Genomic DNA, 18,788 nt, shown 5'->3' on the forward strand with positions numbered 1-18,788 from the left:
ATCGACTTACGGGGTCACGGAGGTCACGGAGCAGAAAGGAGACGAGGAGCCATGAAATAGAGAAATGAGAAGAGCGGAGTGACTCACCTCAGTGAATCAGGAGGGACTTTCACAGAGGCCAGGCTGACATGGGTCAGGCTGAATGCGGAGCTGAAGAACTGGCGGAAAGTTGGCAGAGAGTCTCTCGCTTTCCTGGAAAAGAACAGAGAAGGAAACAAAAGAAAATATATTTTTTTAAAGATGTAGGAGTGGGAGGGAAGAGCGGGATGATAGCGTGGGGGGGCATAAAAGAATCACAGACCACAATCAGACAGTTAGAAAATGAAACGAGGTGAGCAAATAACAAGAGCAGATAAGGAGACTGATGGAGACAAGACAGCGGATGACAGAAGGAGTTGACATGCTGATAGAAAGTGACGGAAATGTTGCAGCAGACGAGCGGAGAACTGACAAGAGAAGGAACGGAACAACGGGAGCGAGAGAGAGAGAGATAGAGAGAGAGAAAGGGTAAAGTAGACAGATGCTGGCTGTGACATTTAGGTCAGTATTATATCAAGCAGACACTGAAAAGGTAAAGTTGGCATTGATTGCTGCCACCAGTTAAAGAGGTAACACTGACCAATTATCCAGCCATCTGCTTGGCATATACAGTGCATTAGCCTGTCATCAGAGGAAGGACAGAGTGTGTGTGTGTGTGTGAGTACGACATCCCTCTGAGCCATAATACATAGGGGGACCGTCGCCTGCATTCACAGGATGGATGCACTACACCGGTTCGGATCTGTGTTTAGAACTTGTCAAAGCAGCCAATCTGCCTTTTCAGCCCCCAATGATTCACCACAGGGGAGGATGAGGAGGGGAGCTGAGCTGGAGACAGCGGGAGAAAGTGATGAGAGGCAGGGGAGGAGAGAGAGACAGAGAGGGAGGATGACGGAGGGGGGCGGATGAATTCATCTTCCAGAAAAATGAGGTTTGTTTTTCAGGAAAAGATTACCTGCTACCTCTCTTCAGGCAGCTGATATGTTGTTTACTTGTGCGGCATGGACGGCTTTTTTTTTTTGTACTGCTCATTTTCTTCACCCTCATCCTGGAGGGATTGGAACAGCATAGTTAATATGACTCATCATTTCAGTTATTCATAAACTACAAAGCGAAAGCCACACACAATCTATAAACAGCGAGAAGAGAGAGAACCACTTATATTTCCAGATAATTATTCTCAGCGTTTCATATAAACTGTTTTCATGGCAGACATTTTTGACTCATGATAGCAGGAAAAGCACAGGTGTAACTAATTTCGCTAATGAGAGGCTCGGATCCATAAATGGAAAGCAGTCATTATTAACTACAGCTGTGTGTTTCCTGCTATGACACGAAAACGTCTGCAAATGCAACGCAACATGCTTTTTTTTCTTCTTTACTTTGTTTGATTGTACTCATTTTCTTTTTGCTACAGAACCACTCGGCACCAGATGGTTGAGTGAATCGCTTTCTTTCAAAATAAAGCCACACATCATGGAGTAATGGAGCAATAAAGATAAACAGCCATGCTAGCGGCTCCGAGAGGCCGTACTTAGGCACAACAGTGCTTTGAGCTAAACTCTCAAGATGACAATGGGAAAGACTGACTTTTAGCAGCTATAATGTTCGCCATATGTTCGCTTCCTTAATTTAGCATGTTAGCGTCTCAATTAGCACGAAACGCAAAGTACAGCAGTAGTTGGTGGGGATGCCGGAAAGTTTTGCAGGTAATTTGTCATAAGAAGTAATGGACGAAGGTAAATAAAATGTTAACCTCACGGTGGCACCAGAGGAAGAGTCATGGGATCACCTGAGTTATAAAGGCGCCATGCATGTCTGTATAAAATTCTACAACAATCCAACCAATAGTTGCTGAGATATTTCAGTCTGGACCAAAGTGGTGGACCGACAAACAGACACTACCATCCCTAAAGCAATGCAGCTGTCGAGGGGCCAGAGATAAATGACCTCATTGTTTGTGTAGTCTATTTCTGTATAAATGCAAGGATGTTTTCTACAGTAAGTTATACCACAGATATAGTGACCTTTACTGCTTTAAATCCTGCCGACACTTCAAAAACGCTCTCAACTACGAGCTATATTTTAATGTGTTGACAACTGTACAATTGATGATTCACAAAATGTTTTGCTGAATTATATACACTGAAAAAAACTATTTCTTATGAAGTCAAATGTTGAAGCGTTTCATACATATAATATTTACAAGGTACTTGCCTTGCCTATACATTTCAAATATATGCTTCAGATGATTTGAGTGCTTTCTCCTGAACCGATGCTTCAACTCCTTTCAATTTTATCTTAAGTGACTCGCCAAACTGACACTTCCACTGACTTGAGTAGTTTCACAGACGCTTAAAATTTCACTGAAACCTGGACTCATTTCAGCCCAACAACATCAACCAACACATTAACCCCTTCTCATGCTTACACTACAACCTCTGCTGACACTTGAACTACTTTCAGCATTTCTACTTTAACTGACACTTCAACCCCTTTTCATGCTTACATTACAACTTCCACTTCCACTACTTTCAGTGCTTCTACCATAACTGAAACTTCAACCGCTTTTCATACTTGCATTTCAACTTCCACTCACACTTGAACTACTTTCAGTGTTTCTACTTTAACCGACACTTCAACCCCTTGTCATGCTTACATTACAACTGCCACAGACGCTTGAACTAATTTCAACGTTTCTACTTTAACCGACAATTTAACCCCTTGTCATGCTTACATTACCACCTCCACTGACACTTGAACTACTTCCAGTGTTTCTACTTTAACTGAAACTTCAACCTTTTTTCATGCTTACATTACAATGTCCACTGACACTTGAACTACTTTCAGCGTTTCTACTTTAACCGACAATTCAACCCCTTTGCATGCTTACATTACAAACTCCACTGACACTTGAACTACTTTCAGTATTTTAACTTCAACTGACATTTCAACCTCTTTTCGTGCTTACATCGACTCTAGGAACAACATAAGAAATTTAAATTTCTAATGTTTTAACTGGACATTTTCAGTTGTGAACAGACATTTAATGATCATTTAATTTTATTTATTTAGTACAGAAATAGTTAACGTCAGCTAGAGGTTTTCTTTCAAAATAAAACCCCACATCATTAAATATCAACATGACACGATTTTAATATCTCCACAGATGCATATTCAGTCTAAAACATAAAACATATCACCTGCCTTCAGCAGCATATTTGGATTATGTCTAAACCTCTAGGACATCATAACTAAAAAGCTGCTCTGCACCCTCCTCTCTGATTACTGAGCCATCTTTGTCATGTGCCCATGTGTTTGGCACAGCTGTTTAATTGGTACGAGAGCAGTAATGTGACTGGCTGGGAATATAATGAATAATCACTACACCCCACCAATTTCTATTCCGCTTCACCAAATTCCTTTGTGCATATTGCACCTGTGAGTATGAGCCCTTATTGTCCTTGTGCACACAAACCAGTGATTTACACCGACTGTTATGATTGCGCTGTTAAAGATGAGACCATAATTTCACTCACGACTTTGTAACTTGACAATAACACCAGCCACGGTTAGGTCTTTCATAACGCTCTGACATTCACCTTGCACGGCTAAGACCATGTTAACTTGGTTAAAAGATAAAACAGTGTAGCGAGACGAAAGGAATAAAAGAAAATGCAAGATAAAGAAGGGAAAAAAATTCAAGTTATGAAGGGTAAAAAATGGAAAAGGTCATACAGTAAGGGAGGGAGCAATGGTGGGACAAAAAAAAGACCAAGATGAAGACATTAAGATAGTAGCGAGGGGAAACCGGGCGGCTGCTTTACAAGCCCCCGTCATTGCTATTGTGATAACCTCCCAGTGTGTGGGACGCCAGCTCTTCTTTGACCCATATGTAATGATTAGCATACAGCCTGTCAGGGCTCCGCTGATACAGAATGGCTTCTGTCGCATAAGCAGATAGTGACACTGTCTCTCTCACAAAACCCTCTCCAGGGAGCTGTATCAGCAACTTGTTACCGCACGTGTACATGTGTAACAGTATCTACACGGCGTGCTCATTGTTTCTTGAAAGCACCACATCGTTGTGTGTGTGTGTGTGTGTGTGTGTGTGTGTGTGTGTGTGTGTGTGTGTGTGCCCGTGCGTGATGGGTGACGGAGGGGTCTGAGGCTGTCCGCTCCATATTCATGAGCGGCAGCCGGGCGGTTCTTATCAGCTCGGTTCAGCTTTGTGGCTCCGTGTTGTCACCACAACACCGCAGCCGTCTGACCGGCAGCACTGAGCCAGCGTGCATTTAACAGCAGAAGCCCCACGACCAGTAAGAGGTGGGATGAACTATGAAGAGAGGGAGGCGGAGGAGGGAGGATGTGAGGAGAAGGAGCGGTGGTAAAGGGGATGAAAGTTGAAGGATGTGGAGAGGGAGGAGGAGTGATAAGGAGAGAGGAAGGGGATATAAGCAGGAGGAAGGAAAGGGGGGGTGAAAAGGAGGTAAAGAGGATGACAGAGAAGGAGGCAGTAAACAAGAAGAGAGGGATGAGAGGAGAAAACAAGCCATGAAAAGAGAAAGATAAAAACTAGACAGAGAAAATGGATGGAGCGTCCAGTAAAAAAGGAGGGTGCAATGCTGAGAAATTCATTATTAGAAATGAGAGTTTTGTGGTCAAGAGCTCCAGCAGGAGCAAGAATTCACCTCATAAAAATAACAAATGAAGGAAGAAAGGTGAAAAAGAGAACAAGAGGTGCAGCCAGACATGCAAAAAAGTAGAAGATGGATCGAGAGATACAGTAGATGCAAAGAAACAGAAGACAGAGTGAGAGAGAGAGAGGGAGAGAAAAATGCAGGCGTGGGAGCCTGGGGATTGGAACAATAATTCCCGTCTAAAATTAGTCTCATTTTTCACCAACTTCTTCCTCAGTAATTCTGAAATGCAATCTGCTGAGCAGGGAAGCTCCTGGGCTCCTGGGGGACACGACATGATGAGTGCCGGAGCAGCTTCTGCCTGCTAGCTAGGTAAACACAGACACGCACATGTACACCCACACACATGCATTTCAAAGCACGCAAAAAAAAAAAAAAAAAAGACTCGTGGGCATGTAAACAAGTGCTTGACAGATGGAAAACTTGTTAGCAAACAGAGACATGTGTACATTAAAAGACAGACGGGGAACACATTCTGCGCACGCACACATAAATATATATATGCAGCGAGCCAGAACAAATTAAGGGGGCGAGCCGAGCGTGCACGCCAATTCCGTCAGTGAGGTCCAGGGCTAAACACTAATCTACAGCGGAAAATAAATGAGGATGCTCGCTCGGCTCCGCGCCTCCTGACTGGAATTCCTCCAGAGCTGTTTTGGCTGAGTCATAAGAAGAAAACAAATGTGTTTTTTTTTTCTTTAAAACAAAAAAAAACCCTTAACGGGGATTTACACTTGAGGTGAACGCCCACCTGTGAGAGAAGGAGTTCTTGGAGAGGTTCAGGTAGGAGAGGTCAGCACAGCAGCCTCGCAGCAAGGCCCCAAACAACTGGCAGAGAAACACAGAGACAGAGAGATAAATGAGCTGTGTTATGTTCACTACAGCGAGTGTGTGTGCTTCTGTGCGTGTGTGTGTGTGTGTGTGTGTGTTGTATAACGGTTATTTTGGCTCCTGAACACGGCACAAATGATTAAAGCTGACACAAATGTAATTTGAACACGCTGAAAAAAAATGATGCTGCTGTATTTCTTTCTTGGCAGAAGCCTCTTCAATAAAAATGTAACATTATAAATGGCATTAAATAATAGAATTCCATAGAAGCCTGACTCGGCAGATCGGCGCGTGGAAAAAAATAAATAAAATGGACCAGAACAAATGAGATGTTACTGCTGGACAAATCAGGACAAAGCAGTCTTTCAGGATTTATTTGATCCTTTTTTGTGCCATGTGGTTCGGCTTTATACAAGATAATACAACCTTGGTCATTAAGTTTATACAAGCACCAACACACACCAGTGTATTGAGCAACTACAGAATGGAATCATCTGGGGTGACGTCATATTCTCTGAAATGGCGCTTTTCTGTACAAACATTATGTGACTGCTTGCTCGTTATCTGCTGTGAGTTCGAACTAAGATGCTACATTATTGCTGTGTGCACTTGTAGTGTTTCAGATTCAGTGAGAAACACTGACAGTGAGCTGTATAACTCAAGCAGGGTTCGACATTAATCATGGCCCAATGGCCTGTCGCCACAAAACGTTTCGCTGTGGCCATCAAATATCCCCTGTAGGTGGCGCCCTGTGGCCACCGAGTTTCATCAGGTCTCTCTTGAGAATGAGAATCTAAATGAGATTACCAAGATTACCGAGTGTCAGACACAACATCAGTTTGATGGCATTACTTTCTATTGAAATGTCCTTACTGGCCGCGAGCGACGCAGCGCTGCACTATTTGAAGCTGAACTTTTGTCTGACACCCTGTTTCTATTTATTCCTGTCGCTCGCTGTGAAAGCGCCGCAATGGATGGGGAACGACTGATTAGTGGGCTGCACTAACTACTAATTATATATTTATTCTAGGGCTGTCAATCGATTAAAATATTTAATCATTGCATGATTGTCCATAGTTAATCGCAATTAATCACACATTTTGTATCTGTTGAAAATGTACCCCAAAGTGTCAGTAGGCAGTATATTTTTGGCATCATTGGCCAAAAATTCCATAATAACCTTTCAAAGTATTGTAATTCAAATGTTCTGAGAGAAAACTAGACTTCTGCACCTCCTCATGGCTCTGTTTTCAGGCTTTAAAAATCTAGCCTGTAAAGGGAGACATTTACCAATCACAGGTTATTTCGTTGAGAGAGCGTTCCTATTGGCTGGTCATGTGACCGGAACTTGGCGTTCCTTCGAGAGATTTCCTGGAGATTTCACAAAGGCTGCCGTGTCACAAACTTTCTCATTTTACAGCTAAACCGTGCACTACAAGACGATTCTGAAAACATTTGAGGTGAGAAATAGGCATTACAGTAACAGAATATTGATTCATATTTGATCAGCGCTGCCTAGTTTGACCGTTTGGTCGGCTCTCATAGACGGCAGCTAGACAGCAGACCTCAGATCAGCTCTGACTGCTTGTTTTCCTCCAGTCTGTGAAATCTTGCAGATGCCGTTAGGAGCACCGGAGGACACAGAGGCACATGATTTTTTTCAGGTTACCTGTTTCATGTATTACTTTCACGATATAGCGTTTTATAAAAATAACTTTTTTTTAAAATCATATTTGCTCCAATCTCGCCTACTTCAAACTTAAAGGGAGATTTGTTAAGTATTTAATACTCTTATCAACATGGGAGTGGGCAAATATGCTTGCTTTATGCAAATGTATGTACAGTATATATTTATTATTGGACAAAACAATCACAAATATTGTCCAGAAAATAAGGGAACTAATAAGACATATTTTGAGAAGAAACAACATAAATCTGGTTTATATATGCCCTAATAGTTGGAAATTCAATTTTTTTGTTCTTGCCCATTTGAGGGTTGATGCCGCTCCAGCTCCAGCAGCTGAATGAAATACAGCAGACACCGTGTTTCTACCAATCTTTCAAAGTGTGTACGGAAAGTGCTCATCTGTCAGGGAAAGTCTACGAATTCCCGATAGCGGACACAAATGGGCAATAAGAGGAGTAATTGTATTACGCTGAATCAGAATCAAGCTGAAACCATACCAGCGAAAAAAATGAATGACTTACATTCTTCAAGTAGTTCTACTGAATATCAATCAAATGTCAAGTTTCACATTAAATAAGGGTGGGAATGAAAACTTGTGTAGGAAATTAATTAAGCCGTGTCACCTAAAGTCTCCCCGCTCATATGATCAACGTGACATCGTGCAGCCGTCCTTCATCTACCATCCATCAAAGTGCATATCCAATCAAGCTCTCATCTTGTGAAGATCTGGCTCACTTTCAAACTGCAGGCCTCTGGAAAGTACCGAATTGAATGAATATACAGGAATCTGTGACCTGATTAATCTTGAAATAAAGATGAGATATGTGTTTGTAAGACAGGAGAGCGCTCAAGGCAAATATGATTGGCATCAAAACCCAATTTCTTCTAAGTCTTTGAGTAGCATCTCATCGCTTGCGAGAGGTTAAACTATCGGACAAATCCATTTATTCCCTGGCAGTGTGATCCATCACGCAAATTGACTAATCGACCGTTGTCGGTACATCAACACAGATTAAAAACAGGAACTTATTAATAATTCAATCCAGCAGGCCAACACTAAAAAAGACAGATTCACCCTCAGACAGTTCCTCTCTGAAGGATAAATGACAATTAGCAAAACAGGACATGAAGCAGCGATCACAGAGAGCACTCCTTTAGTCTCAAGGGGATTTTTAAAGAGAAATACAGGGGAGACAAAGTTTGAGAATTTGCAAATAAAGCAGAAGAGATGCACTGGCTCGCACTCATGCACATAATTCAATACAAAATTGATGGCCCACATTTACGAGGGAGGAGGGAGGGAGGATTAGTTTCACGGGGTGGACTCTTTCCTCCTGAAACCGATTCCTGCCTGACAAGCTGCCTGCTCCTTGGGGTTTAAAACTGCTCGAGTGAAGTGCAGCAAGGAGAGAAAGCAAACACGCGTGCAGTAAAGTGCAAGGCATTGTAGTAAAGCAAAGACAGTGGTTGCAGTATCAGAAGTATTAGGATCCTTAACTTAAAGCTGAAGTAGGCGAGATTGGAGCAAATATGATTAAAAAAAGTTCTCATAAAACGGTCGCTATATTGTGACAGTGGTACATGAAACAGGTAACCTGAAAAAGATCATGTGCCTCTGTGTCCTCCGGTGCTCCTAACGGCATCTGCAAGATTTCACAGACCCGAGAAAAACAAGCAGTCAGAGCTGATCTGACGTCCGACCAAACGGTCAAACTAGGCAGCGCTGATCAAATATGAATTAATATTATGTTACGTTAATGCCTATTTCTCTCCTCAAATGTTTTCAGAATGATCTTGTAATGCACAGTTTAGCTGTAAAATGAGAAAGTTTGTGACGCGGCCACCATTGTAAAATCTGTTGAAGGAACGCCAAGTACCAGTCACATGACAGGAGCACAGCCAATAGGAACGCTTTCTCAATGAAATGACCTGTGATCGGTCAAAGTCTCCCGTCACAGATTTTTTAAAGCCTGAAAACAGAGCCATGAGGAGGAGCAGAAGTCTAGTTTTCTCTCAGAACACTTGAATTACAATATGCTGAAAGGTTATTATGGAATTTTTGCCCAATGATGCCAAAAATATACTACCTACTGCCACTTTAACAGTACGTAACTGAAGTAAAAGCACTCATTAACCAGAAAGGCTCTTCGTAGCGTTATACACACATTATAGTATTATTATCAGTTTTGCATTAATGTGTGAGCTGCATTTACGTTGTAGTTGGTCGAGGTGGAGATTGTTTTTAGCTACTTTATAAAGTATTGGGCAGTTTAAATATCTAATCCTTAAAATTGTAATGAAATGAAACATTGTTTTTTATATTATTTAGGATATGCATTTTAATGTATTTACATTCTATAATTATCTCTTTATATGGTAGTTTTCATTGAGAGTGGAGTGGCCACTTCCACTCTGGATTAAAATGTCCTTCACATGTATAAGGGACTCACAGCAAGCGATGCATGCATTAGTGTTTGTAATTTTATCTCATTGATTCCAGCCTTCCTATTTTACTGCTACAGCTGTATCAGAGATGTATCAAATGCAAATGGAACTGCTGCTAGTTCACAGCACCTGGCGAACACAGGGTGGCTTTTATTGTGAAGCAGTCCCCCAAAACACATTGAATCTGTTACTGAGGTTAGTACTGATAGCAATAGTTCATCAAAAATGCATTTAAAATAGAAAACAGCATTCAACAGTCATTAAAGGCGTTTTATTTTTAGATCTGTTTTTGGATCAGTTCTAGATCTGAGTATCTGTATCTTGAAAAAATAAATAATGAGCCAGGTTACAGCACTGCAATTAGGAAGAGTTGATTTTAGACAGTTGTTGAAACAAACTGATTACCTTTAAAACAACGGTTGAAATAATCCTACTGCACTTTTTTCATTAAATTAAAACAAATTCTAAACTAAACTTTGACTCACTTCCAAACTAAAATGACTTGATAAGAGGGAGATTTTTTTTGTCAATTAATGCATCATGCTTTAGAGGATGATTATATATTTTGCATGAAAAATAATTTACAAAACAATGCAAAGTAACTTGTAACTAGTAGTACTAGTAGTAAAGTAACTAGTAGTAACAGCTGCTGGATGAATGTGATAGATTAAGAAGCACAAAATGAAAATACTAAAGTAAAGAAGTAAAGTACAAGTAGGTTACCTCAAAACTTAAATACAGCACAAATGTAGGAACATTCCACCACAGGGAGGAACACCGTATTGAATCAGCAATGGGATTAAATCAAGTAGGTGAAAGTGTTGGTCTAAAACCCTGCAGACCAGCAAATATGCTTGATTTATGATATGACAAAGCATCATGGCAACATAGGGAGTGTGGAGTTCAGACACCACCCTCCATGTCAGCAAGCAACCGCCCTGCTGAGGCGTCACTGAGCAACAACAGAGCAGAGCAGATCTCTAGCTGACTCTGATCTCTTACCCCCAAGCAGCAGAGAACACAATGAAATAGGATATTTATGTCTGTTCTATCCAACCTTGCATGTCCCTACCGCACGTTATCCTGTCGGCAGCAATACAGCACCGACAAAGCAGCAGCGACGGGACATAAACAAAAAAAATGTGACCTCCCGTTCAGCCAGCACTTCACAAACCTCTACATCTTCCAGAGGGACACGCACACTAAAAACATCCTGAGTGCGGTTGTAACTTTCAACATTTTTTTTTTTCCACTGAGTCCTTTATATTCACAGTGAGCCAGGAATAACTGCCATCTCAGCAGTAACCAGCAGGGGCAGACACATTCAAGCATGGTCAGTGAGCTCTTTCAGAGAGAAAGCTCTGTCATCCTCTCAGCCGTTAGCGTATCTGCTAATGCGGCAAGACACCGTTTTGTCACACTGGCAGACACGCTAAATTTAGACACAGCAACAACACAGACAAAGTCATCTCTGTGAAGTGACGAAGATGTGAACAAACGCATGAAACAAAGGCCCCCGTATGCTATTCATACTATGTATGGCTTGTATAATTCATAAGAGGCTATACGTTTCTATTGTAGTGCATTCTAGGAGCTTTTGCCATCGCTCAAAGCATTATGCACAGAGGAGCTCTAAGAAAGGCGGAGAGTCGACTGAGGTAACATTGTTTTTGTGTGGTGGGCGATTCATATTCAGGACGCTACCCCCTTCTGTTTCTTGGCCTGAATCCCATCCCAGAAATGAGATCAGACAGCGATGGGTGGGATGGTGACTGTAACGGAGATGAGTACAAACCGAGTCCACGGTGCAGTCTGTCCCAGACAGGTCCAAATGGACCAGGCAGTTGGGCTGGGCCAGGAACAGGTACAGGTTCTGCACGAGAAGAACGAGAAGGTCTTTTAGAGAATATGAAAGATATACATACAATACATGCGCAAAGATATACGGTGCTTATAAAACAGTATCCACTTCTTTTGGATGTTTTCATGTTTTATTGTTTCACAACACTGAATTGAAGTAGATTTAATGTGGCTTTTTTGAAGCTGTTCAACAGAAAAAAAAAACGTTCATGTCAAAGTGAAAACAGATCTCTACAAAGGAATCAAAATAAATTATTAGCGTTGTACCGAATGTTGTTTTTTTACATTCAAAGCTTCTATTGAGGTTTCCAAACAAAGCTTCAAATGTCTGTTGACGTCATCACTCTAAACAAAATGAAAAAAAAAAATTGTTATATCAATGTAATTTATGTTGTTGCTGCTAAACTTCATTAATACAGGTGCGTCGTCCCTTTGTGTGCAGCGAGTGGGAGAGCAAACAGTTTTTTGACCGCAGTGAAATTGTTGTTTTTGAAAGGCTAAACGCCAACAAATATGGATTGAAGCAGAATATTTTGTTAATAAAACGTGCATTTTGGAAATGATTACATCTATCTTTTTTCAATATATTTTGACTTTTGGACTTGACAATGCTCTGGAGTTATTGGAAAGGTTGCAATGGGCTCATCAGATACTGGCATCATATGAAACTAGAAAACCTAAAGAATGCATTGGTATCAACCATGTCATACTAGCTTGTCACGAAGGAGGCTAAATAATGCCCCAGACTTGCGCTAAATTTTGGCGAGGAAAAACTGGCATAGCCATTTTCAAAGTCTATGTAGCGTATTTTTTTGGCAGTTCAGAGATTTTCAACTAGAAGCAATCAGAGCGGCTCTGAATAAAAGACTGGATGCAGCGCTTTTCCTCTAGGCGGCCGCACACACGCTCAGAAATAAAATGCTATATTGACACTCTTTCTGCAACTGTGCAGAAATGGCGGAAATGCAAAAAAAAAAAAAGAGCATTTTTATGTTGATTTATTTGAATACATGAATTCAAGTTATGAAGTTAAGAACGACGCTTTGAGAGACAACGGTTGGCCAGGTGTTTCACCTGTTGCAGTTTTATGGGAGAGTGGCAAAGAGACAACCACTCTGAAAAAAACTCACATGACATCCTGGCTACAGTTTATCAGAAGGCACGTGGGAGACTCAGCTGGAAGAGAGTTCTGTGGTGGGATAAGAGCTTTTTATCCATCATATCATCATAAACATACTGCAGCAACCCCAGTGTGAAACACTGTGGTGGCAGCATCACGCTGTTGGGATATTTCTCAGCAGTAGGCCCAGGTTTGTGAGGGTAAAACAAATGCAGAAAAGTACATGAAAACCTGATGCAGTTGCTTTGTTTTCCAGCAAAAACAAGCGTAGAGCCAAAGCTACACAGGTAAAAACAACAATGTTGATGTCCTGGAGCGGCTGAGTCCACACCACAATCTAATCCAGTATTTGTGTTTGGATTTGGTTGCAACCTGACAGAGCTTGAGCAGTTTTGCAAAGAAGAATGGGTTCAATACCTGTGCAACAATCTATTTTCTATTTGTAATTCATTTAGTTCACTTTGCAATCCGTTTTCACTTCGACATTAAAGGGTCTGCTTCTGTTGCAACAATAAATTCCCAATGATTAAAGCCAGTCAAACTCCAAACAGTGGAAAACCATGTAAAAAAAATGATGTAGATATAGAGATATATAGTATTTCAGTTTGGTTCATGTATTAATTTGAGGAAGGTTACAGTCTCCCCATCGCTCCACACAGATCTGGTGGTTCGTCTGCAGCAATTTTTCATTTCTTCAGTGGACGTTTAAGCCACATGCTTCATGCACGTCATGATTTATTCGCCGAGACTGATTTCATTGCACTTTTATTGCAGTTAGTTTTTACTATGCATCAAATGTTCCACCTCAGCCAAGCATAAAATTTGTTTTTCATAATTTTCACTCAGGTTTTGTTGTGCACAAATCAAAAATGCGTATTAAAAACAGTTGGATGGAAGCGCATTTTATTTGTGCGTTTGTATGCGTGTCACTCACCGTGGCGTCCTCTCCAGACAGAACCCCGGGGTTTTTGCTGAGGTCCAGATGCAGCAGAGAATTGGAGTAGTCGTCACTTGAACACAACGCCTGGGACAGAGTAACCACACCTAATGGGGGGAAGAGGAGACAGGATGGAGAGGAAGAGATGAAGGAGAAGCGGTGAGGAGTTTTGATAAACAAATTATATTCATCCATGAGTCGTTTAATTATCTTCTAATCATCTTTATTTTTTCTCCAGTGAGCAAATCTAATGCTCTGGACGTGACTTATTAGCAACTAATGAATACGAAACTACTAAATGGAAGAGGGCGAGCGAGCTATGTGGCAAAAAAAATAATTGAGCAGAGACTAGTGTGAGCTGCTGATGGCAGGCGAGTATCAAAAGAGCTTTTGCAGGGAGCCAGCCACTTTTTTCCCCCCGTATCCCAGAATCCAAGTGTACCCTGAAAGCCAAAAACAAAAGAGAATCATTCTCTCAAATCAGATCACTACACAATTACACCCACGGGCCCAATGGAACCCCTCATTAAAATCCTCACCCTGTATGACTGATGCAAAGCACAGCACGCCACGGCAAGCTGAGGTTTAAATATAGACACAATAACAACGCGGGAGAAATATCTAGTCGCAGCAACAAATAAAAAAAGTCGTTAATCTGCGTGCTATTTACTCGACGATATATCATCGATTACCGCCAGCAGTTGCGGGAAGTGAGTTTTGTTCTCAAGCGTTGGGGGAGAGTGTGTGTAGAAGAAATCAGCTACTGCATGTGCCGCACTGAAGTTGGCAAGGCGCTAAGCTCTTCATCCCTAATTTGTGGCGATTAGGAGCGAAATGAGGGGAAGAGGAGACGGGGTGTCTAATCCCCCACTTCATCTATCTGTCAGACTTATAGAGGCCATCCGGTCGGTGTGACAATGTCAAGTGTGTGGGAGCAAGGGTGTGAGAGCGTCCGGGACATATCTGCCTATTTGCATGTCTGATCACATCTCAGAGACGGCGTATGCATGTGTGTGTGTGTACGTGTCTGCATATGTGTAGGTGTTTTAGAGACAGAGGGAAGGAAGGGGGGAGCGGGAGAGAGAGAGATCTATAAATATTCAACAAAAAATGCTCAGCCACTGCAAAGTCATACCTACACACCACCATTCAAGGTCAACACCATCACTGCATTCCCCCTGAATCCCTGTGTCAACCCATTGTCTATAAAAAAAAAATAAAAAAATCGCACCTATAGAGTGGTTTTCCCATTCATAACGTACACTAACAGGGCGTCGAGGTCGTTGTGTGCGGCACACTCAGCTTTCAGCCTTATAATTACGTTTCGACATCTCTTCAGCTATACTGTGCTACAGAGACAGAGAGAAGTCACTACACAAGCAGAGGAAAAAAAGGGTTTAGCTTTCAAGCTGGCCAGCAAACCGTGTAACAGATAGAAAGGTTGCAATGCCTCCATTTTATGCCATTTGGGCCGGTGATTATTTTAGCCCCCAAACTGGTACCCCCAATACTGCCATAGAGCCTAAAACAAGCAGATACTGCTTTGTATATCTTCCCAGAATAGAAGGGGAAAATGCAGAATCTACAAACCGACTACATGTGTTCGTTTAGCTTTTTGGTCCACTTTAACTTTAGTGTCCTTAAGAAAATAAACTCTATATAGCTTAAAGATATGGTTGGTAATATTAAGAAACTAGCAAGAGTACGTTAGATTTAAAAAAATGATCCAACCAAAAAAAACGAGCCCAGTGTTGTCATCTCTTTTCCAGTTCCATTCTAGTAGCACTAGCTCACTAAATCTAGCAAGTAAGTTGCCAAAATGCAGTACCTGTGAGGGTTTCTGGACTTTATTTGTCATTGTTTTGTGTTTTTAATTGATTTCCAATAATAAATATATACATACATTTGCATAAAGCAACTCACATATAGATAAGAGTATTAAATATTTGACAAATCTCCATTTAATGCTAACCATAAGTTATTGAAGTTAGATAATTATCATGCATGGGCAGGAATTTCAGTATTTAGAAAATCATAAATTCAACTAATACAATGATTTTGTCAACATCACCGGCAGCATATTGAGGTGATATATAACTATATTCATTATATGGGGTATTGTTGTGTTGTGGGACTTAATGCTTCATGGAGGGTGAACTTTAAATACTTAAATACACCATAACCTCTCTCCTCCTGCGCTATTTAAAGGGTCAGTTTACCCAAATGACTACTACTATTTTCTCACTAATATCCAGCAACATCTCCTTCCAGAATCAGTGTCCAACACAATGGAGGTGAATAGATAATCCACAGAACAAAATTTTCATGGGAATGTTTTCCACTGAAGGAGTACTCCTAATTAAAATGTAACACAGAGAGGTGTGCAGAGCTGTTCACCTCCATTACATTGTGGAGGCAGAAATCTCACAAACAGAATCTCCCTCCAACTGTCAAAGGCTGACAAAACTGTATTTTCACAAAAATGATAGCGTCAATTTTTTATATGGTAAAACAGACATTAAATAGTCAGATGTTAACTCAATTTTGGCACAATATGTAGTTACTGTTTGCCCTTGTAGGGCAGCGTACTACTCTCCTGCAACTCAGTAAGAAATAAAAATCAGAACCAGATAAACATCATTACCGATAAATGCGATAAAAGATTAAAAAATAAATAAATAACGCAATAAAATACATACTATAATGACCAAAAACGCTATTACGATCAGGCTATTAATGTATGGATTTACATCTGTATCAATGTGATCCTTTTTGAAGCTGCTGTAATACTCGTGGATGGCTGTATTGTCTGGGATAAAAGCAATAGAATTGGGACACTGCACTAATGCTTACGTAGGACTTTAACGGGAACAAAAACAGATCAACTACTTATGATGCTGACCTGATTATCATTTGGTAGATGGGTCGCACTGTACATGCACGGGTCTGTTTATCTATGTGAGTAAATACCAGCCCAAATAAAACCACATTTGGAACAGCAGGGCAGCATTGCAGTTCTTGAATAGAAGTCTCTGGCTTCAAACCCAGATTCACTGAAAGCTGCTTCCGCTCTGCTGCTAAAGTGTCTTTGATCAAAACGCATCATTTTGGAACCAGCTCTAAAATTTTATTGGACATCTATTTACATTTAATAATAGTAAAAAAATATGTGTGTGTTCGGGGTTAGCCACTAGAGGATTCTGAGTCTAAGAGGAGCACTCTTACCCTTGGAGGAAAGGGAGGTCTTGGAGAGATTGAGGAGGCGCAGTCCCTTGTTGAGGCGACACACTTGTTGAATCAGGTTGGAGACTCCTGGTTAGAGGGGAGAGGAGAGAAGATAAAGGCCTTATTTAATCACAATTTAATCCCATAATCACACATTTAGCGCCAAAACAATTAATAGTTTAATTGATCAACAATAATTATTTTTTGTTAATTACTATTTTGATGATTGATTAACTGTTTTTTTCTTTTTTCAAAAGAAAACGTCGTATTGAATGTAAACATTTGCTGGCTTTCTTAGCCATCTGTGTTAGTGAACTGAAAGTCTTTGGATTTAACAATGTTGGTCAGAAAAATCAAGCAATTTGAAGACGCCACAATGGGCTCTGGGAATTTGTGATGGACGTTTTTCACTGTTTTGTTTTATTTTACAGACCATACAATGAATCAATTAAAGGTACAGTGTGTAGGACTTGGTGGCATCTAGTGGTGTGGTTGAGTACCCCTCTGTTCAGACCTCTCTCTCAAAGACTGTGGTAACGTGAGCCGCCGAGTGCAAAACCGTGGTAACGACGCTCGCCTCGCTCAGAGGCCATCCTCACCATAATGAGCAACGGAAGCCAGACGGCAGCTGACGGTACCACAGTTCACCGCAGTGTCACAAGCATGTCAGAGAACTACAGTGGCCTTCAGGTAACGTAAAAAAAGCGAAAAGGATCTCTCTAGAGCCAATGTTTAGTTTGTCCGTTCTGGGCTACTGTAGAAACATGGCGGAGCAACATGGCGGACTCTGTGAGGAGGACCCGCGCCCTGTGTAGATATGAAGGACTCATTCTAAGCTCATGAAAACACAACGGATCTTAGTTTCAGGTGATTAGACACTAATGAAAACATAATTCTGAATATTATATTCCATTTCTTCTCTAATAGATGTTACACACTGTTCCTTTGAAGGTCCCCTGTAGGGCTATTTGACCATATTAGTGCACTAATATGGAACAGTGTTTTTACGAGTGGTTCCTCGTTTTGTCTGCATACTGTAGTGCACACGCACTAGGACGCTGGAGGACGCACAAGCACGCGGTTTCACACTAATCAGAGGATTGAAGCTAATGAAAACACATTGATTCTCAGTTTCAGGTGTTTTTTACACTAATGAAAACATAGTTATGAATATCATATTCCATTTCTAGAAAATAACTGACACAATCGATGATGAAAATAATCGTTACTTGCAGCCCTAAACAGAGCTTTGCCAGCTAAAATGAAACATCTCTCAATACACCCCCTCCAAAACACACATATACATACATACTGTAGTTATACCCACAAGTATACTACAGCTGAAAAAAAAACGCCACACCAACATACTCGACAATCTCACTTTCTCCCACATACCCAGTGCAGAAACAAACCCATATAAATACCATACGCCAAGCCAGATTACATAACACCTAGTTCTCAGCTCAGCAATTCGATTAAACACACTGCAGCCATGATTATTTATAATAATATGAAAGGCTCGGCTTTATTAAAAAGGGAACGTTATTATTGTTTCCTGGCCCTGGCAGGAATGTGCATGTACAGAACTCTTACCGGTATTAACGGCATAAAAAAAACAGTGTAACCATTGTAAACAAAGCACTCAAGGTCATTCTTTACTGTGATTATGGGTATTATTGTGATGGCGGTTAAGGCTGCAGCACTTTTGTAACTGTAGTCACAATAAAGAAAGTCTGCACATTGTCAATACACACACACACACAGAGGGTGGCAAAGTGTGAGCACAAAGAATTTATTGAAGCGAGTGGAAGTGACATGTGTCAGACGGGAGGACAGAAATTAGTTAATGAGTGATACTGGCACGCATGCAAAGCCTGACCCTGGCATAGAAACACATCATGCACACACACAGGGACAGGGAGAGAAAGGTGTTTAGTGGTTAAT

At 41.0% G+C, this 18,788-nt stretch overlaps 1 protein-coding gene across 3 annotated transcripts in view; it reads right to left on the reverse strand.

The window, feature by feature from the left end:
• The window catches only part of carmil3 (capping protein regulator and myosin 1 linker 3), a 92,881-nt gene that overhangs the window by 37,412 nt on the left and 36,681 nt on the right, over positions 1-18,788 (reverse strand). For all 3 annotated transcript variants that reach the window (XM_074650311.1, XM_074650310.1, XM_074650309.1), the window contains exons 12-16: positions 16,845-16,931; positions 13,617-13,726; positions 11,498-11,575; positions 5,491-5,567; positions 88-192 (exon numbers count right to left, since the gene is read on the reverse strand). In XM_074650311.1, coding sequence (XP_074506412.1) covers positions 88-192; positions 5,491-5,567; positions 11,498-11,575; positions 13,617-13,726; positions 16,845-16,931 — 457 coding nt within the window. The remainder of the gene's footprint in view (positions 1-87; positions 193-5,490; positions 5,568-11,497; positions 11,576-13,616; positions 13,727-16,844; positions 16,932-18,788) is intronic.

The sequence above is a fragment of the Sebastes fasciatus genome, chromosome 11 (genome assembly GCF_043250625.1).
Source record: "Sebastes fasciatus isolate fSebFas1 chromosome 11, fSebFas1.pri, whole genome shotgun sequence".
NCBI classification, from domain to species: Eukaryota; Metazoa; Chordata; class Actinopteri; order Perciformes; family Sebastidae; genus Sebastes; species Sebastes fasciatus.